The sequence below is a fragment of the Brassica napus genome, chromosome C8 (assembly GCF_020379485.1).
Source record: "Brassica napus cultivar Da-Ae chromosome C8, Da-Ae, whole genome shotgun sequence".
Taxonomy (NCBI): Eukaryota; Viridiplantae; Streptophyta; class Magnoliopsida; order Brassicales; family Brassicaceae; genus Brassica; species Brassica napus.
In genome coordinates this window covers 12,955,340-12,982,291 of record NC_063451.1, presented here as the reverse complement: position 1 = coordinate 12,982,291, position 26,952 = coordinate 12,955,340, and the positions used below count along the sequence as shown (strand labels likewise).

The 26,952-nt window shown below is 36.7% G+C and overlaps 1 protein-coding gene and 1 long non-coding RNA gene across 2 annotated transcripts; one reads left to right on the top strand and one right to left on the bottom strand.

Moving 5' to 3' along the window:
- Positions 1-19,336: 19,336 nt before the first annotated feature.
- LOC106414209 (sugar transport protein 5) lies at positions 19,337-22,801 on the top strand. Its single transcript, XM_013854899.3, has 4 exons — positions 19,337-19,654; positions 19,768-20,087; positions 20,537-21,172; positions 22,112-22,801. The coding sequence occupies exons 1-4, from the start codon at positions 19,522-19,524 to the stop codon at positions 22,535-22,537; spliced, it is 1,515 nt and encodes a 504-aa protein (XP_013710353.1). The 5' UTR covers positions 19,337-19,521; the 3' UTR covers positions 22,538-22,801.
- Positions 22,802-23,829: 1,028 nt separating this feature from the next.
- On the bottom strand, positions 23,830-24,734 carry LOC125591460. The gene is made up of 3 exons (XR_007327484.1): positions 24,701-24,734; positions 24,554-24,624; positions 23,830-24,466 (listed from the first exon to the last, which is right to left on the bottom strand). It is a non-coding gene; the product is annotated as an uncharacterized LOC125591460 (long non-coding RNA).
- Positions 24,735-26,952: the final 2,218 nt, after the last annotated feature.

The window sequence follows — 26,952 nt, the reverse complement described above, 5'->3', positions numbered from 1 at the left end:
CTGGTTTCCTGATTCTGGGACATGTTTATCCCAAGTTTCTCTAGCAAAATCCTCAGTGTTATTACTTTATCTGATGTTACTTTATCTGATGTTGCTTGGGACAGATCCCCTAAGTCTTCCCACTTCTTCTCCTCATAATACCCTATAGACTCAACAAACTTCACATCTCTGGACACCATAACCCTCCTTGTTATTGGATCATAACACTTGTATCCTTTCTGAGTTATTGAGTACCCAATGAACATATCCTTAGTGCTCTTTGCATCTAGCTTGTTCCTCTGTTCTCCAGGAACCAAGACATAGCATAAACACCCCAGAACTCTCAGGTGATCAATGCGTGGCTTGGTCTTATTCAGCACCTCAAAAGGAGACTGATTCTTCAAGATCTTGGTTGGTACTATATTGATGAGATAGCAAGCAGTCTGAACAACATCACTCCAAAACCTCTTTGGAACATTTACATGAAACATCATTGATCTAAGCCACCTCCATCAAGTGCCTATTCTTCCTCTCAGCCACCCCATTCTGCTGTCGTGTGTAGGGACAACTGGCCTGCTGCACAATCCCATGCTTTCCTAGATGATTCTTGAAAGCATTGCTAGTGTATTCTCCTCCATTATCAGACCTTAGTACCTTCACAGTAGCATTGTAATGGTTAGTAACATATGCTTGGAAGTTTACAAAGGCTTCTAGAACTCTATCCTTAGAAGGGATCATAGTGACCCATGTATACTTTGATTTCTCATCAATGAAAGTCACAAAATACTTCTGGTTGTCCCTAGACACACATGGAGATGTCCACACATCTGAGTGAAGCAGATCAAAGCAATGCTCATATATAGTCTCAGATGTTGGAAACGCAGTTCTACAATGCTTTCCTAGTATGCATGCTTCACATTCCAAGTGATTGAATAACATATTAAGCATAAACAATTCAATCTAGCAGCAGTACTACTCAAGCACACAGAATCAATGGGATTATGAGGAATCTTAGCTGTTTGGAGATGGTATAGTTGATTCTTGTTGTCCCATCTGCCAATGACCCTTCCAGTCTTTAAGTCTTGAAACTCAACTTCATTTGGCCTGAATACCACTTGACAATCAAGATCAACTGTTGCTCTTTTCACAGATATCAGGTTTAAGGTGAACTGAGGCAAGTAGAAAGCAGCCGAGTTCTTCTCAAACAGCTTGAGGTTTCCCACTCCTTCTATTGGGATCCTGATACCATTGGCTATCATGACACTCCCTATTGCAGCCTTGACTTCACTTATCAGACTCCTATCACTGATCATATGATGGCTTACTCCAGAATCAATTATGATAGGTTTAGAGGGTGAGGAGAGAGAACCTTGCTTCTTGGTTGCGACTAGAGCATACACATACTTAACCAACTCATCTCATTCCTACTTTGTGATGGGATCATCTACTCCTTTGGTCTCCAGCCCTCTCATAATTGTATTATCCTCCACTGAGTTACCCATGTAGGCTGAGTAAGAACACTCTCCTCTAACCACTTGTTGCACAACATCCTTGATCATCCTCAAGCCCATATTATCGCTTAGGTAACCAAACTCACTGTCCTTCTTCCAAGACTTTCTCATCATGAACCACACCTTGGAAAGCTTTCTCGACCTTCCTTTTTTGCAGCTTGTACCACCTTTCCACCTAGTTGATTTCTTGTTCTTTTCACACACATCACAAGCATGTTGAACAAGCTCACATATCTCATCCATAAGAAGGCTAAAGATTGCATCTTGGTCTCGCCTTTCTTGATTCACCTTTGGATCTGATGTACTTGGTTTCAACACATCCAGCTCCGCCCATACTTCTTTCACCCTTCCCACAAGCTGATAAACTTCATCATTTCCCTGTCTCCAGCCGCAGATCATTCTCTTGTCCTCACAGACCTTCACAAGTTTGGACTTGTCTTCATAAGATGTTTCAATCCCACCCTTTGTAGTGTTTTTCTGAACAGTTTTATCTTCATCTTTCAAACATCTTGTCTGACCTTCTTCAATAGCCATTTCCATTAAAGGTTTCCCCTTTACATGACTACTCCATAACCCACAGCTTTCAAAAGCTGTCTTTGCCCATCTTGACAAAACCCCACCAGTTTCTTCTTCAAGCTTCACTGATTTACTAAATATGTGCTTCACTTCCATGTTGAGGTCGTGTGTATCCATCAGAAAACCTCAACCAAACCCAGAGAATGAAGAACAGAGCTTAAGAACACCAAGAATACTCAAGAACACTCAAGAACACCAAGAACACTCAAGAACACCAAGAAACCCAGATTTTGTGAAAAAGGAAACAACACACTCACCCCTTTGAGCAACCTGGCTCTGATACCATAAACACTTTTGTGTGTTTTGAGTGTGTTTAATATTAATCAGAGATAATCAGAGTAAAGATTAGAGAGATTAAGCGAATAAAGAGATTTTCGAGAGAGAATAGAGAGAGAGACTTAAAACTCCCTTAATTCATACAATCTCATAGTTTACAAGATAAATAGAGATACAAGCTTGTCTAGGTTCAATGTATCTAAAAATAGAAGCATGTGAGGTCAAAGGCAATATTTGAATTCAGCCAATGAAGAGATCCACATGCTTTGGCAGCCTGTGCCAGCCTGTCCAGACCTGTATCTCTCTTCCTGCACTTCACTGCACTTCGTTGCACTTCACTGCACCTAACTGCACTTCATACATTTCACTGCACTTCTCTCAACAAGCACCTCTGATCTCAACAAACACTTCATTGAACCTCAAAGCTTCATATCTTCACTTCTCAGTCTTCATCTCAACAGAGAGGAGTTGCAAGAAAGAGCAAGATTACCAAGCCAGTCACTTCTTTTGACACTATCATACATGCTCCATCTCCAGTCATCTTCAGACAGATTTCCCAGTGCAGCATTTATACGACCATGCACATTACATAAAGCTTAAATCTCAAAGAAACCAAACTCCATTATAAGCGATTGTAACAAAATTTACTTGAGCATCGACTTACACATATTGTTCATTTTTCTTTGTGTTTTTGTCTGTTTGTAAGAGATTGAAAGACAAAGTATCAATTTCTAATTTATGAAAACAAAAGAGACACAAATACACAATGATCAAACCTGCTAGCTGCTACGTATGAGAATCAAAGAAGACATCGACAATTTGTCTCATACAAAGTAATGAAGCGAGTAAAAATCTTCGTTGATCTCTCTAGTACATGCAGGAACTCAATAAGGAATTCATGGAAGGCGATTGCTAGTTGTTGAGCTTAGATGCACCAAGAGAAAGAAGACGAATAATCAAAACAATTATTTGCGGTCAATCCGCTAACCGTTAACCCGTGACGAAGTTACAATCCAACAACCCGCAACCCGCTTGGGTTCAACTTGTGTGATCCACAATTTCATGGACACCAATCGTCCAGACCTGCCCCGCGATTGGCCCATATTGGCGGGAGCTGCGGGCTAGAGGTTGGTCTGACATCTCTACCTATAGAAGTGCACAAGACCATTTGATTAAATACACTTCCTCAATTAGTTGGTTTCGTTCTTAATATGTTAAGAAGAAATTTGAAAAGAAAAAAAAAGTGTATGTTAATATTTTCAACTTGCTTGCTAGTGGAGTCCACATATTATTTAGTCATGCGACAAATGATGCAAAAGCAGATGTTACGGATTTAGAAATATACTTATACTACATCTCAGAATTTTTCTTTTACTTTATTACGCAAGGCCACCTAATCCGTTTCTTGACGTGTTAAATATCTGTCAGGGCCATTACGCTATATCAAAATAAATTCTAGAATTAAAAGCATTGACGGCTACAAGGAGCCAGGAGGCCCTAGCTACAACTACGTCTTGGTTCTCCCTACCATTATGGACTACACGTGACAAATCACAAATCACCAATATTACACTTAGAGGCGGATTTAAATTTTTTATAACAAAATGAATCACTTTCCACAAAAAACATTTTTTTCCTAACTTACTTCATTTTCCCTTACGTTTAATGGTTGAAACTTCACATATTTAATATATACTAGAGTTTTTAACCGCCCTACGCGCGGTTTATACTTTTAAGTTTATCAATTTATAGTTTTTGATATTATGTAAGTTCTTTTGTTTAAGTTTGTATTTTTATAGATTTTTAATTGTTAAATAATTATCATAATTTTGTATTTTTAATAAATTTAGAGTATAACTTGTCAAAAATATTATTTTTATCACATATTTTTTTGATATTATAGAATAGATTTATAATTCATGAAACTTAGAATTGAGTAGAATAAATTATTTTGATGTTGTTTTCTTATTATCAGTCGTAATATATTTGTTGAATTTATATGTGGTATGATGTTTTTGTATTTTATTTTTTGTTAATTATCATTTGAAGCTTCAAATGATTAATAGAACTGTTAAGTAAAATCTTATTAATAATATTATGGATAGTGTTAATTTTCATGCATTTCGATTAATTTTATAATATATCATATATAGTTAGTTAATGTAGTTTTTTCATCTGTATATATTTTAAGATTAATGTTTGTACCTACATAATTTTTCTTTCCGCTATTTGATGTTCAATAATTTGGTGAAAGTATCTATTTTTCATCTTAAATAGTTAGTTGTTCAAATATGGACCTATGATAGAAATAAAAAGTTTCATTCATTTTTGGTTTGTTCCTTCTATGATATGTATTTCCCATTTATATGTTTTTAGTCATTTTTATATATGCTTAATTATATTTATTTTCTTAGTTTTTGTTATCTTCATTTTTTTTTGTTTCTATTAATATGTTTTCTCTAGTCTTTTTTATATGTTCAGTTAAATGTTCATCTCCTTCTATGTACTTCTTATATTGTTTTTTAGTACGTATTATTTGATATTGATTTTATTTTTTAAGACGTCATCTTGTTCTGTTAGTTGGAACATTTACATGATTTCCAAAATTTTGTCTTTCAATTTTTCATGGAATTTGTATTTGTAATAACTTAATTAAATTTTTTTATGTTAATTTAAAGAATTGAGTTTATTTTATAAAATATTTTATGTTAACTTAATTAAGTTGATTTTTCTTGTCTTTTTGCAAGTGATTTTATATTGATTTTAAAATTACTTTTGGCAAAAAATTTCGAAAGATAAATATTTTCAAAAAAAAGTTATGTTAGATAAATTGTTATATTTAGTTTCCAAAGATTAGTCTAAATTTATAATTTTAATGGCTGCATAGTTAATTAATTATTTTCTAGGTAACTAAATGACATTAAAACTTTTGGTGCACCAAATCAACAATCAATCCTTTGTTTTTATCACCTTAGAGAAAGTGAAGAGCAACTCTCATCTCATAATGATAATGATATAAATGTGTGACTTTAGCATTAGAACTACAATGCCGACAAAAAAAAGCATCAAAACTACAATTTCGAGAACATGTATATAAGCCTAAACATTTTTTTTGCTTGTGACGACTATCGAATATTGTAAAAGTAGTAGTAGTGTGGAGCAAAGAGGGATTATCGTCCCCGTAAAGAGAGTATGAAATCAATACATTAAAAACTTAGGATAGCATTATCCATGAAATCACTCACCTAAGAAAATTACATTTTACACATAACTCAAACTTATCCAGTTATCCCTTGAACATGCAAAACACCTAAAGCTCCTTCTGCACCAGACCTGGGTGAAAAAAATTCCAAACTAAACTGGTCTTTTGTGTTATCCATCATCAACAATATATATGTGTAATACTTCAATGAGAGAGAGAGAGAGAGAGAGAGAGAGAGAGAGAGAGAGAGAGAGAGAGAGAGAGAGAGAGAGAGAGAGAGAGAGAGAGAGAGAGAGAGAGAGAGAGAGAGAGAGAGGAAGAGAGAGAGAGAGAGAGAGAGAGAGAGAGAGAGAGAGAGAGAGAGATCTCTCTCTCGAGAGAGAGAGAGCTCTCTCTCGAGAGAGAGCTCTCTCTCTCTCTCTCTCTCTCTCTCTAGAGAGAGAGAGAGAGAGAGAGAGAGCAATCTGTTGCATAAAGATTTCTGTAAATATGGGATTTTGTAATGATTTCGTTTAAATGTTGTGATCATGTTTATTAAGAAGTTCTTGCTAGCTGTGATCTTTTCAAAAAAATACCAATTATTTTTTAGGTATGTTGACGTTGGGCAAATTATTTGGGAAGCTGTACCTCTTTGTTCTTCTTCTTAACAACAACACCAAGAATTTGATATCGACTTATTTGTATAGACCAAACCGATTCTTCAGAAACTTCTCAATGGTTATAAATGTGTTTATCTTACAAACTACCATGAGTTCAGCTCAATACGTTTTATACTCAACATAATGATGGAAAGAAAAGAATAAAAATAGAAAGCAAACAGAAGGATCATCTCATACCAAACAACATTTTCATTTAGACAATGACTTCATACCAAAAACATAAATGTCATTGAGATTACAACATGTGGAAGACGATTCAGACACAAGCTACTTGAAAAAAAGATCATATGCTAGTAACATTCATGAAGAGTGATGGACTTTACAAAAAAAACATCACTTGGCTATTACACTAAGTCAGCCTTCTACGTCCCCTTGGACCACTTGTGTCACTTGCTACTCTATAGATGGGGAGACATCTTCCAATAGGTTCTTCATCTCCTGGTAACAGAGGAACTTCTTTTTGAAGCACCAAGAGCTGATAAATGAGATTTGGAAATATCAAGCTTGTCTCCAAGTCTGTTATGCAGGTCAAGTCGATCACTTGGTCATACACAAGATGACCAAAGCTGATTTGTTTGCGATTGGCAACAGCATATAGAAGGCGGAGCCGGTTTTTGATCATTAAATCAGAGTCAGGACCTGGAAGCCAATTAAGCTCACACACACTGTACAGAGCTTGGAAGGGACTGATCAGAGCATTGAGATTGAATCCCGTCCATCCAGAGCATTGGCCTCCAGTGAGATGCGAGATTGCCTGCTTCAGTACAACTTCTTTCCACTGAAAAGAGTGTTCGACAGGCGGTGTCATCATCAATTGGTTGATCACCGAAGGGGAGAAACGAAACACACATCCTCGAACAAGAACCCCCTCATCGTTGAAGAGTTTGTTTGAGATAAACTCTCTCACAACCCTAGGACAGAATGGATGCACATGCATCACAGTGTAAGACCATCCTATGTTATCGATAATCCTAAACACATCGTCTAAAAGACGATCCTTAAGATCTAAAGAAACCTGAACTACAAAGCCTCGGAGACAAAGAAAGCGATACCTGATAGCGGCTTCCCTGTTATGATGACGGCGAGAATAACCTCCTATTGTCGGTACGATTTCAGAGAATAAACGTCGACTTCCCTGGAAACGATCGTCGAACGATTTGAATGGGACTCGAGATCGGAAGTGATAGTGATCCCCGAATGAGTAATCGACCTCGATGAACCTCCGACCTCTTGATCGAGCAGAAGAGGAACGACTTTGATCATTCATGGCGGATGAGATTTGATGAGAAGGCGTTTGAGAGATAGAAGAGGAAGAGTCGAGTTTCCCTCGTTAAAAGGATGAAGAAAGAATTAAATCTTTCTGAACTGTCGTGATTGACAAATACCCGTGTCTTCCGGCTGCTGATTATCTATATGTTTACCAGTGTCTTCCGGCTGCTGATTATCTATATGTTGGGCATAATTAACAAACTCTGTCTTTAGTCTAGTGGTGTAGTAGCGCTCGTATTTGCTCCTTGTCCAGGGTTCAAATCCTCACACCAACATATTTTTATTTTTCGGCAAATTTCCATTTTGGCTTCTAGAAAGAGTTAAGGTACTTATTCGTTTAGTGTTGTAGTTTTTAATAGTATAGATACTTTTTTAATAAAACATATATTTTATAATGATTATCTTTTTGATCAAATGTTTCAAAGAAATTAATTTCAAACAATTTAAATCGAGCATCTAATATCACATTTTCAAAACACATGGTAAATTAAGAAAAATTTCAAATTAATATTTACCTAGTTCTCATTTTTTTTTAAAAATGACCTGTTTGAATTTCTTGGTGAAACTACCTTATGAATAGGTATCAATCAATGAAGTTTTGAAATATTTCGCAATTGGTTTGATATTAACCAAGTGATGTAGTTTAAAAAAAAAAGTAGTGTACTTAATGGGTTAATGTTGTAGTTTTAATTTCTAATGAGCAAAAGAAAAACAGTACATGAGAAAAAATGCCGTAGATAAAAGTTTTATAAATCTTTGATTCATAGAGAGCGACAAATTTTTTAAAAAACCATGAAAAATGAATTATTGTTATAGACTTTAGATCAAAGCCTAGTTGATCACTCATGGGTGATTACTAACTTTGTTCCTCTGATTGAAGCTTTGTATAAGATCAATAGTGCTGTCACAGTAAAAGCGGGTAGCAGGTGTCGAGGTGAGTATCAGCTTTCTTGTAGTCATATAAGAATATGTCGGAGTGAATTTCTATGCATTTTATTGATTAAACAACGTTTAAAACAACCATATAGGATTGATAGATATTACCTTTGCACACTCTGGGATTGATGCTTGCAATGATTACGACTTCGTATTTCATGTATGTCCTGCAATGTAAGTCTCTAAACAGAGAAGATGCATTGTCCATTAGTGTCAAGCGAACCCTTTTTATCCTGTGTGTAATGTGTGAGTGTAAATAAGTTGGCCTCACTCAAAATATTAAATAAAGGGTGGGTTTAATGTAATTTCGGTACCTGTTTAGCAGTAGGCAAATTACGACCTTTGTTTTTTCCATTGGATATTTGATATTGGTACCTTGAATCAATATTATTTGTCCAACCACATCTGCGATAATGTTTGTACTGAGAGTCAAGTTCTACTTATTAATAAATAAACAAAATATAGTTGATGTTTACCTGGTAAGTAGTTTGTAGCAGTCGCTAGGTTGATCAATTGTTTGTATAGGAGAGGATGGAATGTGGTAAGAGGCATCATCGGGATTTCTTTTTCTATTCGATCAATCTTTGTCGATGTGTTGATTTGAATAATGTATGGCTGAGTAGTGAGCTTGTACCGTTGATTATTTTGTAAGAGGGATAAATATTGAATTTGATATATCTCATTCTCTTTCAGGATCTGAGTTGTTTCTATTGGAAGTCTGCTACCAATCTTGCCTTCGTATGTCTCCCCCTATTATCATTATGTTAATAATTTTATTTGTTTTCTATTTTTTGTATGACAAATAATTAAGATATCACATACCTTGATGTCAATACAAAGGAATGAAGTACCAATATACTCGTTTTTATTTTTTGTGATTAAAAATTTACCACAAACGACATATACGAACCAATTTTGGCGACATTGTCAACTCCTCACTCTGCTGAAAAAAAAAACACATTACTCGTATGGGGAATAATTTGTATATTATCAGTTCAACCAATTGGGTATTAAATGGTTCTAAAACAATTATCAAACAAATAAGTCATCAAAATCTAGGATACTAAATGGTTCTAATATTTTCCAATAGATTCACATATATTAAAAATAGGAAAAACGGTTTGGTTTGAAACATCCTTAACATCCTTTACGGTTTGGTATCATAGTACAATTTGGGAATGGTCTTCTACATAGCAGAAAACACATGATCCATATGTACTACAAAGAATGAGGTATACTTAAAGAATACAAATACTATATTAGCTGAGGAAGAAGAAGAGCAGAGTACCTATTTGATGAGCAGGGGAGAAAGGGAGAGAAGCTTTTGATTTGAGAGAGGTGCTTTAGATGTCTGCGTAATAAATTAGATGGGGTGAGTATTGTTTCTTTCTAAACAAACGATTATATCGTAAACGTAGTGTGGCAGATTTCCTAAAATGCAAGATAGTGAATATCTTTTATTAAGTATGAGATCGGAGATTAGCTATCTAATGCCATATATGTTTATGTTATAATAAAGGGAAAATTCCTTAAAAATACCCAGACTGAATTTCTTTTGCTACTTTAATACACGAACTTTTTAGGATCCCCATTTAATACACAGACTAAATTGCGTTACCCATTCGATTCTAACAGCGTTAACTCTATTTAACAGAGAATCAAGACGACGTTATTTTTTTAACTAAGCATGTGATTAAACCGTTAAAACATCGGGTTCCTTCATCAAAAGCCCCAAATTGAAAGAAGAACAAACCCTAATTTCATTTACCCCACAATCGAATTGCTCTAGACTATCTTCTTCTCTAAACATTGTTCTTCTTCTCTAAACTCGGATTTCTATGTTCTATGAGAGACAGAAAAGATGAGGTAATTCTCGATCCCTTCCCTTTATCTTTATTTGATTCTTCTTCTTCTTCGGTTTGATTGTGTTTCTAAATCATAATCTTTGGTTTGATTGCAGTGAACTAGGGTTAATGAAGATTAGGCTACATTATGGAGGCGTTATGGAGCGTAAAGATAACGACTTTCAGTATCGGGGAGGATTAGTGAATAAAGACATTGCTATCGATCCAGATTACATGACGTGGTGTATGTTCGAAGGATTCTGTGAAGACAATGGGTCAAACGGGAAGGTGAAACACGTCTGGTACGAGCTTCCACAAGAATCTATGGAGTCGGTGAAAGTGATTTTGGAACTTTCTTCAGATGCTTCTATTAATCAGATGTGTTGTGAAGCTATGAAAGTAGGTGGAGTAGATATCTACATTGAGCAGAGTGTTGGTGAACAGGTTCCGGAGAATGGTGAAGAAGATAGAGGTGAAGAAGACAGCGGTGAAGAAGAGAGAGACGAGGAAGCTCAGAACAATGGGGAATCGTCCAATGCTCGTGATGAGGTTGAGGAAGAAGTCATCGAAGAAGCAGAAGATATTCCATTTCAGTCACTCTTTGGAGATAACCATGATGATGAAGTTAGAGGTGCCACTAGTGAGGAAGTTAGAGATGCCGATAATGAGGAGATTAGAGGTGCAGGTTGTGATGATGATGAAGAAGAATTGGAGAGGCAATTAAAGGATAATGAACATCCGGCTCCTGCTGTTGACACTGATGATGAGTGGGATTACTTCAATCGACAGGAAAAGGTGATTTCGAGAACTACGTACAGCAATGAGAAGCCTCCATACCTGTGGTTAATGCAGACATTCAAGAGCGGAGAAGAGTTCAAAGACCAGCTATTGCGCTATGTTTTGAAGACAAATTTCGATGTGAAGCTTTGCCGATGGGAGAAAACAAAGCTGGGAGCCATTTGTACAAAGGAAAATTGCGAGTGGAAGATTTATTGCTCTGTTGAGAAGCCAAAGGGGAAGTGGATGGTGAAATCTTATGTGGATAAACATAATCATCTGAATAGTAGTAAAGCAAGGATGTTGAAGCAGGGTACAATTGCAAGGATGTACAAGGATGAAGCAAGAAGAAGACCTGGTATTAAGTGGACTGACATCAAGGATGAGATAATGATGAGGTACAGTCTCTCAGTTTCTAAGTGGATATGCACGAAAGCAAGAAGAATGGCTCTAGATTTGGTAATACAAACTCAGAGAGAGCAATTTGCCAAGCTGTGGGATTATGAGAGGGAGCTTCAGCGTTCAAATGAGAATACGAAGACTGAGATTGTGACTATTCCTCGTGACGATAGTAACGTTGTCTTCGACAGATTCTACATTTGTTTTGAGAATCTGAGGAACACATGGAAGAATTGTTGTCGGGCTATTATAGGACTTGATGGTGCATTTATGAAATGAGAGTTAAAGGGTGAGATTCTTTCAGCTGTTGGTCGAGATGCAGATAATAGGATTTATCCTATAGCGTGGGCAATAGTTAGAGTGGAAGATAATGCTTCATGGGCTTGGTTTGTTGATAAGTTGAAGGCTGATTTGGATTTGGGGTTAGGCAATGGATTCACTATCATATCTGACAAGCAGTAACCACTGCACCGTTATTAAAAGTAGTGAAAGCTTATATGAAGTCACTGAGTGGGATTGTAGCTACGTGGTATGTCTTCCAGAAAAGCATTGTGCTTGTAATCGATGGGACCTCACCGGGATACCTTGCCAGCATGCTATTTATGTCATAAACGAGCATAACAAAGAACCTGAAGAGTAAGCACCATTCTTTCTTCTCATATCTTAGTATTATATAGGTTCTAACTCTATCTCTCTTTCTGATTTCTTCTCTCTGGCGATCCATCACACCTCTCGCCTCCAGTAAACTCTGTTTCTGCCATTCATTTTGCTCCTGCTTATCAATCCAATCGACGAACCCATGAGAACCGCAGCACCAAAATCTTCTACCTGGATTGTCATCTGTCCATGCCTTCGCCGGAGTCGATCTCTTATTACAGTAGCATAACGGACCGTCGACCTTCTTCTTATAGGATGACCTTGCACTAGAACTCGAGCCTTCACTCTTAGCCATCGATTTGAGGGATTTATGGGAAATAAAGAGTTGAATGAAATTAGGGTTTGTTCTTCTTTCAATTTGGGGCTTTTGATGAAGGAACCAGAGAATTTAACGGTTCAATCACGTGTCTAATTAAAAAATTAACGTCGTCTTGATTCTCTGTTAAACAGAGTTAACGCTGTTAGAATCGTGGTGTGAAACTTCCGAAATTCAAAAGTTGATGTATTTTTTGGGTAATGCAATTTAGTTTGTGTATTAAATGAGGAGCCTAAAAAGTTCGTGTATTAAAGTAGCAAAAGAAATTCAGTCTGGGTATTTTTAAGGAATTTTCCCTATAATAAAATATAACATTACTTTCGTAGGAACTATAAAAATTTGAAAGTGGTAACATGTTCGAATAAAACAGAAACGTTAATATTTTAGAAGACAATTATTTTTTAATTTATATATGTGCATGCATACGTAAATATATAATCTAAGCCTTTAAAGGTATCAATCAACTACTTCTCATCAACCAATTCTATTCTTTACTCATATCAATCAACACCTTCTTAATTAAGCAATAAGCAAAAAGGAAGAAAACAAAGCATAGTCTTTATAAAACACCAAGGTTGTTCAAATGACACAAACAAAGCAAAGTCCAGAGACGAAAAACAAAGCACAGTCTTTATTAAGGCAAAGAAAAAACAGTACTAAAAATTTATTAGCCACATTTGGCACGCTTGGTCTCTCCCGACTCAATCCCATCAGAGCTCCTTTTCACAGTCCCATCTGCAGCTCCATCCCTTTCATCAGCAGGTTCCTCATCCACGTCTTCCTCTATGTTGCCTTCAAGTGCTGGAACTTCAAGAGGGAGAACTTTGGTACCAGTCAAAGCTTGGGTCTTGCCATCCAGGTTGTGTTTTGATACCTTTATAATGAACGTGCGAGTCTGTCCAATGGTATCAGTCAGAGATTGTGGCACCGGGACTACATGATCATCTTCAACGCTTTCATTGGCCTAATATAAATTTAAACACTTGTAAGAACACATTATAAACCTGAATGATGGATAGGTATGTAATTACCTTAAAGTAGCTCTCAACCAATTTCGAGGCTTTCTTCCCAGTCAACTTACGCCGAGAAGCACAAAGCTTGCGTGATTATTGTTGTCATAGACAGAGAGATTCGTGAGATACTTGTGACAGAGGAACATTTATAATGGATGCTGAAAGTGTATCTGACACAAAAAACTATAAGTACAAATCTTACTCTGTAGTGCCGACAATCTCAGTTTTTCCACACTTCTTACACATAAGCGTGGTAGGCCCTTTGGTTGCTTTAGTCTTGCACCCACCAAAAGCAATATAATACCATGTCGAGCCACGCACAACATCATCAATAGTGGCTGTTCACTCGAACCAAGCAACCTGCGAATTACATCAGAGAAGATCGTAAATAACTAAAGCTAGCGCAACGTATGGATGAAAGAATGAAATATTGTACCTTTGCCCCTTCCTGCTTCATGTAAGAGAATAGTTCCCCTATAGTAGCCGTCTCAGCTTTGGTGACAATTTCAGCATTAACTCTATTGGCAACATCCGTGTTCGATTCAAACCTGAGAAAATGTTCGGAAACAAAATTAAAAAAAAAAGTAAAATGCTCGGTGGATTGAAATAGACGTTCCAAATCAACAAATGAACACATACCAAGCCAGATATTCCCTGGTTGCTTGAACATCCATATCAAAAAACACACGTGAGGATGATAGAGATGACATAGATAAGGCACCTGCAATATAACCAATGTTCCGTACCAAACAAAAAGAAATTAAACAAATAACCAAGCTATAAAACTGTCTTATGTAACACATACCGTGACTAAAACATGTTCCCCACGCAGCCTACTAACATCTATAAACCATAACCAAATCTAGGTAATACTAACCTCCAAAATGTTTTGGATTCACAGTTCTCACCAGAAGAACAGTTGGAGGTTTTCCAAGCGCTTTAAACTTCTCACAGAAGTCTGCAGCGGCCTTGTCCCATATGTAGAGCTTCATGACAGGACCACTGCATCAAACCAAACTCATGTGTTAAGCAAAACACGTATATGCATAGATCATAAACACTATAGAGAACTCACTCATGTGTCTGGACATGGACCAAAATTCTCCTTGAAGAAGCTATCTCGACCTCATCAAGCACAAGACTGTCACTCACAAGTCTGCTCATTCACCAGTTTCATGTGACCGACATAATCTGCACTAAGATAAAACATTTTTTATTACTGTATATATACTAACAAACCTAGACCTAAACAACTAAAGAAGACATAACATATTCCAAACCAATCAAGTGATAAACCATAAATTCCAGGAGAAGCTTACCATAAAGATCCCCCCTGAGGTCACAGGCCGCTTCAAACTCCTCATAACCATAGAATCGGAACCGATCTTCAGGAAACGGAACCGAACTGTTCTCGAGAACGGAGAGCACAAAATTCCATGAGAAAGCAATGGTCACGTCTGGTTCAGCAACTCGGTACACAGTCTTGCTTTTAGATCCATAAAAGTTATTAAGCCGGTAGGTGGAACCAGCGACCATATGTGGCAAATAGGTCTCAATCCTGTTTGGTGGGATGAACCCTTGGATCACAGTACCCTGTTGATAACAAAAAACAAAAGCAACGAATGTTAGTATTTGATCGAACAAGCAAAACCAATACAAAATCATAAATATCGGAATAAACTTGTCCGTCAATCAGAAGAAATTCAATACCAAAAAAAACCTTCGTGAGTGCGTTCCGAGCCTCCCAAAAATGTATCAGACGAAACCTTAGCTCTCCTCCTTGTGGTCCGAACTTGACATCTTTGAAGAACAGTATTTCGTCAGAGGAGGAGACAACGGCTTTGCCGTTTGGTTTCTTGGACTTTGGATCGCCGGAGACAGCGATAGCGAGAGAGACTCCAGGTTGACCGGCTCGTTTGACCGGCTCGGCGGAGGAGACAACGGCTTTGCCGTTTGGTTTCTGGGACTTTGAATCACCGGAGACAGCTGTAGCGAGAGAGACTCCGGTTTGGCCGACTCGTTTGACCGGCTCGGCGGAGGAGACAACATCTTTCCGTTTGGTTTCTTCGCGGTAATATCGCCGGAAAAATGTGTTTGGCTGTTGGAATTCATGATTTGAGATATTTGTGTGTGTAACTAATCTGGAGAAAATATGAAGGTTATATAGAGATTGAAAGGGAGATAGGCGAAAGAACACATTAATGAGTTGTCCAGAGGATTCATTACACACTCATGAATACGGTGTCGATTGATCAATCCGTGGAAGAAGGGGAAACGGCGAAGAGAGGAGTTGTCGAAGAGATTAATTGCCGGACCGTTTTAGGGTTGGCAAGCGAAGTGATGAGAGGAGGAGGAGTTAGGGCTACACACGAAGCTGGGCTTTCTTTTCTTTTGAACGGATCAATAAAAAAGGAGAAGCCCAAGATCAGGAGAAGCCCAAGATCAGCCCAAGTGTGTTGGACGTGGACAAACGAACACACCCCATTGGTCGAATTTATCTGTCGACGTGGAGGGCCTCTCCGTTGAGGATATTCAGCTTTTAGTTATTGTTTGATATCATTTATAGGTAAATATATATATATATATATATATATATATATATATATATATATATATATATATATATATAAAATCCCCGATTAATCCCCGTTTAAATGCCGATTAATTGATTCGGCGCTAGGCTCGGGTCGACAGCACGCGTTATGCCTAGCGCAATTTCGAACATGGGTTGAAACCAAAACAAATTGTAACTAGTAGGTTCCACTTCTTCTCTCTCTTTGTCTTCTCCTTTCTCGAAACTAAAATAATATTTTTCACAGATCAAAAAAGACATTGAAAGTTGCAGAACAGATTTATTCTGGTGAAAATAACTAATCTTCAACAATAAAAGATAGACAATCTCTCCCATGATTTCAAGCAAGAATTTTTTCTTTGACGAATAATCATTTATGAAAAGAACAAAAAGAGGATCAAAATCACTTTAGAAATGGTGAAAAAACTTGTGGTTTCTTCTCCAACGAAAAACTATTGTTTCTTCTCCAACGAAAACTCCATTGTCGGCGACCTCAACCCTAAGCTCCATTCCGACATAGCTCTACCGCAATCTGTGTTAAGGTTAAATCGTCTCCTCTTCGCCGTGGTCGTCATGCTCATGACTAGAGTTATAGACGCTGGAATCGTCGTCGTTTTAGTCGCAGATCGAAGAGATAGCTTCACTGGAGCAACAATTATGAAGTTTCGATTATTTTCACATCTGATCCTCCAACTCTTGTTTATTCTCCAATTTTTCTCAAAATTCTATTATATTCATGAATATTTCCCAAAACTTTTAATTATGCAATCCAGACCAAGCGAATGTTCTGATTTTGCAATATTGGTCCGTGCCGTTTTGTTTTATATTGTTTGCCCCAGATGTTTCTGATTTGCAAATAAATTATTTTGATTTGGTCTCATAATTCATATGTTCACACTGATAAATTTTTTACGCTACTTTGTAATCAAAATATCATTGATGTTGTCTAGAACAAAAGCAAACATAAAACTCCAAAAAAATATCAATGATTTTGGGTGTCCATGTGGACACTAGGTATATTATGGATGACGAGTATAAATGATTTAAATGAAATTCCAAATTTTCATTTTTATCATGTATCATAATTTGAGCAATGTCTACATGTACACATGCATAACTTGAGCAATGTCTACATGTACACATGTGATTTATCTTCTTTTTTTGAGAAACTATACTAAAAACTATTAAAATCATCATAATTTAAACAATGTATAGATAAATCGGTGTACATATTTCTTGGTAAACTGGTACTGCTGTAAGTTGGAAGACCTACATTTTTCATTTATATGTATATGAGGATAGTAAAATTATATGGTGTTCATGTATTATTGTACAAGTTAATTTATGTACATGTGAATCATTGTACATGTGGATAATAAAACATTTGTGTACGTGGTATAGTGTACACATCAAATGGCTTCAAAGTTATAGTTTCATATATTTTGTGCATTTTGTAAAACCTTAGCAATATGTTTGTGATATTTTTACAGGTGATTACTTGTATTTTGCTTGAAAATATACATGCTACATCATTACATGAGAGGACTACAAAAAATTCTTGTTCTATAAAGATAATTTTTCTGAATATTTACTGTATTCTTAATATGTGTGAATATATTATGGGTGACTGGTATAAATGATTTAAATGAAGTTCCAAATTTTCATTTTTATCCTATATGATCACTTGAGCAATGTCTACATGTACACATGTGTTTTTTTTTTCCTTTTGAGCAACTATGCTAAAAACTATTAAAATTATCATCATAACTTGAGCAATGTACAAATAAATTGATGTACATATTTTCTCGTAACCTAGTACTACTCTAATTTGGAAGATCTACGTGTTTAATGTTTATGTACATGAGGATAGTGAAAATATATGGAGTTCATGTATTATTGTACAAGTTATTTGTGTATATGTGAATCAATGTACATGTGGATAATAAAACATTTGTGTATATGGTATAATGTACACATCAAATGGCTTCAAAAGTTATAGTTTCATTTCTTTTGTGCATTTTGAAAAACCTTAGTAATATGTTTGTGATATCTTTACAGGTGATTACTTGTCTTTTGCTTGAATATATACAGGCTACATCATTACATTAAAGGACTATGAATGAGCAGGTGATACTGAGGAAATAGAGAGAGTATTTTGCAATTTTTGCTAAAATAAATATTTTGTACATTGTGTACATGTGAATCATTGCACAAGTTACATGGTGTATATGTGAACGATGCACATGTGGATAATGAAAATAATTTTGTGTACATAATGTCATATATATATGATTACATACATATATTGTTACAACAGCGTACACAATAAATGAATCATACCCCATGGAAAAACATGGGTGTGCCTATTTGCATATAACAAAGGTTAAAATGCACATTAATAAATTTTTTTGCAAAATCAAAGGTCATTTATGCAAATCTGAAAATCTGAAATAAAAAAAATATAAACTTGATGGACCAAACGTGCAAAAAATAGAAACTTGACCATTGTTGTTCCCAAGCTTTCACTCTATGACGGAGAGCACGACCATAAGGATTCCAGACGGCCATGATGGTAGATCTGAGTGCGGTAGAGGTGATTCTTCGATGACTAATGAGGCAGCGGAGTGGTGATTCGCCGTAGGAGCTCGATGTCGAGCAATGATAGAGGGTGTGATCGTTTTTGATTTACAGCAGCTTCACACATGAGAGCTCGGGAAATGACAGAGGGTGTCGCCGTTTTGTGCTCGCTTTACAAATCTGGCCCTGATTTAGTGGCTAGTGAGGAAGACGTAGACGGTGGTCGGAGAGGTTCGAAGACGAAGATAATTTTTTTATCTTACAATTTGTTGCTGAAGAAGATGATGAATTAAATAAAAAAAATACGCGACAAACTTCTTCGTCCTCAGCTTTTTTATTCTGTTTTGCCGTTAAAGCTATTGTTTTTCATTTTTCTCTTCAAATTTCTCTGTCATTAAAAAAAGAAGGAAATACGATTAAAAACTGTGGAACCCATTTTATTAGAAGAATAAGTTTAGTTCGTTTGTAGTCATGAAAAACTACTTTAGGAACAATAATTGCTTTATAGTGTAATAAAAACTCATAATCTGTCCTACAGTGTTATGTACACTTTGTCTTGTGTGGGAATTTATTTTCATATTTTGTCAACTATCTTATAAGACAAGAACGGTGGTTTGACAAAATAATTGTTGTTTGTCGCGTGGGAAGTTAGGGTTTAGAACGGTGGTTGACAAATCTTGTACTCTGTTACCTTTAACATAGACATATACAGTGTTCTTTTAAGAAAGTATATTAGTTATTACATTTATCGGTTATCCAATTAAGCAAGAGATAAAAGTGGTTGCACACTTTGGGCTGTAAAAAAAAAAAGTAGTTGAACACAGCATACTCGGACCATCATATCAAGTCATAACGCCAGCTAACCAAAGAGACTCACCTAAAAGCTCTCTTTAATATCTTATCATTGTTCATTTGTTTTGCAACAAAAATAGAAATGCAAGCGTAGGCCTTAAACAAAATGGCTATCGGAGGATTAGCTCTTGATGTCGGCAGAGGCAATATAGACGCCAAGATCACAGCCGCGGTTGTCATGACATGTGTTGTGGCGGCTTCAAGCGGTCTCATCTTTGGCTACGACATTGGAATCTCAGGTTACAATTTAAAGAATGAAAAAGAATAAGTTTCGAGAAAACATGTAATGAAACGTTTTAATTCATTTTTAATTTATTCGAAAAACTAATTTTTTAATTTAATTTTAACAAAGGGGGTGTGACGACGATGAAGCCGTTTCTTGAGAAATTCTTTCCAACCGTTCTTAAAAAAGCTACTCAAACTAAGCCAGATGTGTACTGCGTCTATGACAGCCAACTTCTAACGGCCTTCACATCAAGCCTTTATGTTGCTGGCTTAGTCGCTTCCTTAGTAGCTAGCCGTCTCACGGCAGCTTACGGTCGCCGTGCCACCATGATTCTCGGTGGTTTGACTTTCCTATTTGGTGCCGTCATCAGTGGCTTGGCTGCCAACATCGCCATGCTCCTCTCCGGACGGATTTTGCTTGGATTTGGTGTTGGTTTCACCAACGAAGTAATATTTTGATCTCATTAAATTCTATAATATATTTTATTTTATGTGGATATATATGGATAAGTTTCCGATCTATAATTTGATTTCAGGTTAATTTTTCCTTCTTTTTAGGCTTTACAGAATTAAAAGTCTAAATCCAATCGATTTATAAATTTCGGTTTGTTATGGTTGTGCTTCTTATAAGATAATTTTGATTTTTGGTTGGTAAAAACTTAAAATATAAATAAATAATTTTTTTTAAATCATATTATATCTATGCATTTAAATTTGATTTTATGAATTTCATCTGATGTCAAAAAAAAAAAAAAATTCATCTTCATTTGATTCCTACTTTGATTATAGCAAAATAGGGGGGGGGGGGGGGGTTCGGTTTCATGGGTTACGCTTTCTTTACTTTTACGGTTTACGGTGAAGAAATTACTAATTTTTGAATGTCTGCGATATGCTAGGCTGCGCCTGTATATCTATCAGAGGTAGCACCGCCGCAATGGCGTGGAGCCTTCAATACTGGCTTTCAGTTCTTCATTGGCGTAGGAGTTGTATCAGCCAATTTCTTAAACTACCTCACGGCCAACCACCGCAGCGGCTGGCGTATCTCACTCGGCCTCGCCGCTTTACCAGCCGTTATCATGACCTTTGGATGTCTATTCATCTCCGATACGCCTTCAAGTCTCTTGGCTCGTGGTAATCATGATCATGCTCGCGTGTCGCTGTTTAAAATACGTGGTGCCAAAAATAGAGCTGAAGTGGAAGCCGAACTAGCAGAGCTAGTTAAGTCGAGTCAGTTAGCGATAGAAGCTAGAGCTGAGCCATTTAAGACGATATTGGAGAGACAGTACAGACCTCAGCTTGTGGTTGCTGTGGCTATACCTTGTTTTCAACAGTTAACTGGTATCACGATTAATGCGTTCTACGCGCCAGTTCTGTTTAGATCTGTCGGATTTGGTTCTGCGCCCGCTCTTATTGCGACGCTAATACTTGGGTTGGTTAACCTCGGTTCGATCCTTATTTCAACGATGGTTATTGACCGGTTTGGTAGACGGTTCTTGTTCATTGCGGGTGGTATTCAGATGTTTGTCTGTCAGGTATTTTCTAACTTCTAAATTCTAATTAAGCTATGAATTTCATGAGTATATGCCAATACAATTTAAACGCAATTTTTAATGTTTATAACTTATAGGTATTTTGATAAGATGAATTCAATATCTTCTCATAAACTTTATGTTAATAATTTAAATGCAAATTATTTATCGTATAGATCTTTACTAAATCTGGTTTTACAGTGTGCCAATAGTAATTGAGCACATGACCCTGATCACAGGTGTTTTAAGATTGGAGGCATTTCCAAATCCCAATACTACACTCGTCCCGTATTTCTAAAACGATTTAGCTATTTATTTCTGCTTCTTTTCAGTTTTCTATGTATATTTTAGTTTATTTTGGTCAACTATCTCTAGTATATTCAATCGTATTGGTCAAATGATTTAAGACATCAATGAAACCAATTTACTCATTATGTTTAAACTACTTTCTCCTTTTCATATTAAGTGTTGTTGTAAAAAAAAATTTTGTTACAAAATAAATGTCGTTTTCGACTTTCAATGCAAAATTTATTAATTTTATTTGATAATTTATTTTTCTATTAGTTAAATATGGTTAGGTGTATAAGTAATTGTGTTTTATATAGAAAATATACAAAATTAATTGTTTTTTTAATCCGTGTGTACGAACTCACGGCACTTAAATTGAAACTTAAGTTATGTTTTAGTAGAAAATGTGTTTCAAATTAGGTGATGTTTCAGTATATAATTTTACAGTCACCTCACATTCACATTAAACATCTTATATAACCAAAAGAGAGAGAATATTGTTTTGTTTTGATCGCCGTTTCTTAAATTAGCTAAAATGGAACCAGATATACATGGAGATAAAATGCTAAAAGGTTGACAAAATAAGACACCTGTTTTTGGTCCGTCTATAGACTTTAAAACAAGCCTGCTTCGCTAACTCTCTCTAATGTACAGGTGGCAGTGGCTGCATTACTAGCAGCGACAGTAGGAGACGCCGGAGACGGAGAGATGACGAAGGGCTACGCCGTCACTGTTGTGGTGTTGTTGTGCATATACGCAGCTGGATTTGGTTGGTCGTGGGGCCCACTAAGCTGGCTGGTCCCCAGTGAGATATTCCCGCTCAAGTTACGCCCAGCTGGTCAGAGCTTAAGCGTTGCCGTGAATTTTGCCGTTACTTTCCTTATCGCTCAGACTTTCCTTGCAACCCTTTGCCATTTCAAGTTTGGTGCATTCTTGTTTTACGGTGCTTGGATCTTAATAATGACGGTGTTTGTCGTGATGTTCTTGCCGGAGACTAAAGGGATTCATGTGGATTCTATGTACCAAGTTTGGGAGAAGCATTGGTTTTGGCAACGGTTCACTATATCAACTTCAACATGAAAATGAAAATCTTGGAAAAAAAAGATTGATGCAATAGTTTGCAGCTTTCATGGATACTAGATATATATATATATATTTATAATTATATATATCGTACTTATGATTAAAAGATACAGTATTTTAAAACTTGTTGGACCAAATTAGGATCGTATATGTCTATTCCCACCAGAAACGTTCTATTGTTGTGTTTAATCTACTGATTTTATATAGGTACTAGGTTACTACGGGCGGGTGAGTTTATAATAAAATTATTTCTTATTTAAATTTTATAAAACATTTGAAAAATTATTCTAAATTTAACATAATAAAATTCAGTTGTTTTATTTTATTGGTTTGATTTTTTTTGGTAGGAATATGAGAGAATGACTCTCAATTTATTGAAAAAAAAACTCAAACTTCAGCTTACAAGACGAGTTTGTCGTGGCCGCAACGGTCCATCAACATCCTCATGAACTAAAACAGCGACCTCAATCGGTGCCACAACAAAACTATGAAAACCAAACGGAAGAGAAAATGCAAGGTTAGCCAAACCATCAGCTAAGCGGTTTGCTTTCCTATACACATGAACGAATCGGACCAGCCAGTCTCTTGCCAAGAAGCCATGGCACAAGCGTACCAGAAAAGACAGCGGATGAGTATCCTCAATCCCTATAGTAAGAAACTCCATCACCATCATAGAATCGACCTCTACCTCCAGCCTTCTCACCCCTTTCTCCCAAGCAACCACTAAACCATAGTACACACCCCATAACTCCGCTAATGGTGCCGAACAACTACCTATATTAATCGCAAAACCACCACACCACTCGCCTTCTCCGTTTCGCAGTGCTCCCCCTGCAGCCGCCGGCCCCGGGTTTCCATGTGATGCTCCGTCCGTGTTCAGTTTCATCCACCCCACACAAGTTTTATTGGTTTGAGTTGAAAGGACTACTAACATTTTTTTTAGAAAAAAAAAGAACACAAAATTTAAATTAAAAAAATATAAAAAATGGTTTATATTTATTTTTGTGATTTTATTTCACTTTGATATAGTTGAAGAAGTCCAAGGTAAGAATAACTAACACATTTTTCTAAGAGTTTCACATTTTTATAGCTTGAATTATCATCTTCGTAATTTTTTAAAAAATGTAGTTTAATTTTATTTATTATATGCGAAAGCTGAAATAGAAAATCGAGACCAATACATATTGTGCTAGAATTATAAAAACGAATTTGGTCATTTGCTTGTAATAAAAGCATTTGTCATACGGATTGTCTAGGTTTGGACTGGTAACATGTTATTGTTGTTCTTATGCTCTAAAATATTATTATTTTGTAATAATTTTTATTTTTTACAGTTGTATGGATCAAAACAAAATCCGGTGTAAATTATAGTTTTTCAGATACTCGGAAATCGAAGACAAGAACGCATTCGTCATTTCAAAAAAATGCCTATGGTTTTTGATAGTTAGATCCATGAAACCTATAGTTATCATACACAAAATATGTTTCTTCCCACATGCCAATGGCCTTTTTTAACTCTCCTCTGTATGTGCACGTGCGATCACATCCCACGTTGCCTCTGTTTGCCTCCTCGCCTACGCTGCTTTCTGGTTGTCATGTTTATGGACTCAGTGAAGTTGTTGGTAATAGTGAGACTCGTTGTGGTCAGGACGATCAAGCTTCTTCTTCAAAACGTATTCGTACTGCCCATGATGATGATGTTGTCTGTGTATCTGGTGTGTCCTACGATGATAATTATGTGTTTTGACACCATGGCGAGTTGGTGATGGTGGTGATGACGATGATGATGATGGAGGTAGTTTATGGCTTTTTCTCTGGTGTGTATTAATCTATGATGATGGTGTGAATCAAATCATCTTCGTACTAATCGTATAATGGATCAAAGAGTCTCTTTTGTGCAAGAGCCAGAGAAGAACAGAAACTGTCCTGTGAGGTGTAAATATTAAACAAAACGTTACTTATTTCGTTTTGTAACTGCAATATCAATCTGCTGTTGTGGTTTGAAACACTTACTGGTTGGGAAGAGAGCGAGGAGGAGGCCGAACATAACCATCCAGCTTAAGCAAACATATTGAACGTGGCAGCTGAAGTCGAAGAAATTTAAGCATTTATTTCTGCACAGAGTATTGATTAATTTTCAAAGAAAGTCAACAGACAAACCTGGCAAAAGTGTATGAACTGCAAGTTTCTACGGTGATCGACTAAACCATTCAGGAGTTTAGTTCATATTAATCTAATCGATTCAAAGAAACATTTAGAATGAGTTCCTGGAATTTGAAATAGATTAGTAACCTGCAGGTTTAAAAATACATCAATTATTGATCTGAGAAGGACCTTCTCAAGAATGGATATAAAACTATAGAAGAACCTGAGTTCCATTGTCGAGTACAGTACCTATCGTTCTGAACTGATACTCTTCTCTGTCCACTTCACTGAACTGAGAATCCTTTAAGTATAGCTACATACACACAAAGAGAGAAATCACAGCCACATCACGAGAACATTTTTCAAAGGAAACTGTACATAGATATAGTGATGCGTTGTACATACCCAGAGTAAGGCGTTGCTTGTCGCATCTTGTGTTGAAACTTACCAGACACAGTACTTAGTCTTAGTAACTTTGTCATCATTGTCACCATGATATCTGCTAACCAACACATATAATATACACAGTAATGTTATAACCATGTTTGTTGCCGCTCTTGTCCTTAAAATGTTATAATATCGTTGAATGGAGAGCTTCTGAGTTCTTCCAAAGCTCGTCCTCTAAATCCGAAAACCATAAAACAATAGAAAATAGACAGTACTCAGAAGGCAATACATTTATTTGGAAGCAATTCATCAATCAGGTGATAAAGAATTAGTTCTAAGAATATACTTATAAAAACGTAAATCATAAGCAGAGGTATAACAGAGCATCAAGTTGAACAATTACAAATAGTTTTTCTCCGGAATTTTACTACAGAGCCGGTAAGCTCTATCTCCACTGCGGCATCTCCTACCCGTTCTACCGTCATATCCTTATCTTCTGCATCGTTGCGTCAGTACTTCTTTCACTCACGCCGTGCCTTATCGTTCAGTGATGTCTCTGTGCGCGATTCTTTGGATGAGCCCGGTGTGATATGGCGTCGACTATGTGGATCTGAATTTGGGCACGAATATCGTTTAGGAGGTGAGGTTTCATGTGGTGGTTCTACAGGGGGGGAGGGGGTGCTTTAGCGGCTTCAGATTAGGGCTCGGAAGAGAGCTCGAAGTGGAGACGTTTGCTCCTTATTGCAAAAGTGTCTTTTGGAATACAGAGGTGGCTCTTCAAAGGTTATCAAAGTAGTGGGTCAGTGGTGTTAAAGAAATCATAAATGAGGTTGATTGAATACAACCTATGCCGGTTACACAGCCGCGGGTGGCTACGTCGTTTTCAGAAAAAATGAAGCTGAGTTTAACTAAAAGCCCAACGAAAGATAAAAGTAAAAGTCTAGCCAAGGTAAATTCATAAAATTAGTCGTTGTATTCTAAAAGCCCATAAGAAAAATCAAAGACAGCCCAGATAAAGTCACAAACCCGATTGTTGCCTGTTTTTACTAATGCCACGTGGTAATTGTGAGAGACAAGGTTTCACTTCTTAGATTTAGGTTAGGTCAAGAGAGATGAATGAGAATCGTGGGCTGAATCCCGTAAATAAACTTGAAGAATGAATATGATTTTATTGATGAGTTGAAAGATGATGAATACAAAGGAATGTATCTTGAGATGATTACTAAAGAATACGTAATGCTTTTAATCTAGTACAAAAGTTGATATATGGAAAAGAGATGGCTTGTCTTTTATCTTCTCCGTCTTTATATAGTCTAGGTTTCGTTGGCAACCCTTCAACTGTTCTCCGAGATATTCGGCTTCAATTACGGAACTCGCTTTAGGCTCCTCTTGACCGAGTCTCTTAAGGTGTTAGCTCACTTTCTGTCGTGACCTCTGCTATGATGTCTCCCAGGTCCAGTCGTCAGCTCGGCTTTCAGCTCCCTTTGTTATGATGGGCTTATCGCAACCCACATGCTAGCTCACGCTTATCGGTACCTCACCTGAGGGTCATATTCGGGTCCAACAGTTGCCCCCAGCTTCCGAATAAAATCCTTTGTCTCGGAAGCTAGAATCTAGCTATCGATCTTATCTTTTCGTTAAGATAATGATTAGTTCTTATCCTATTTAGATTCAGCTTACTCGATCTAACGGTCTTTATTACGTTTGGCAGAATCTACGGTTCAGATGGAGAGGGTTTGAAATGACTTTTCCGAATCTCGAGAGGTGATGGGATATAAAGCGGTGAACATTAACTGCTAGCCTCCCACTTTCTCCACGCCTCCGTTCGGTTTTCAAGGTAACTTCTCTCCTCTCTCTTTATTTTACTGCGATTTTTTTAT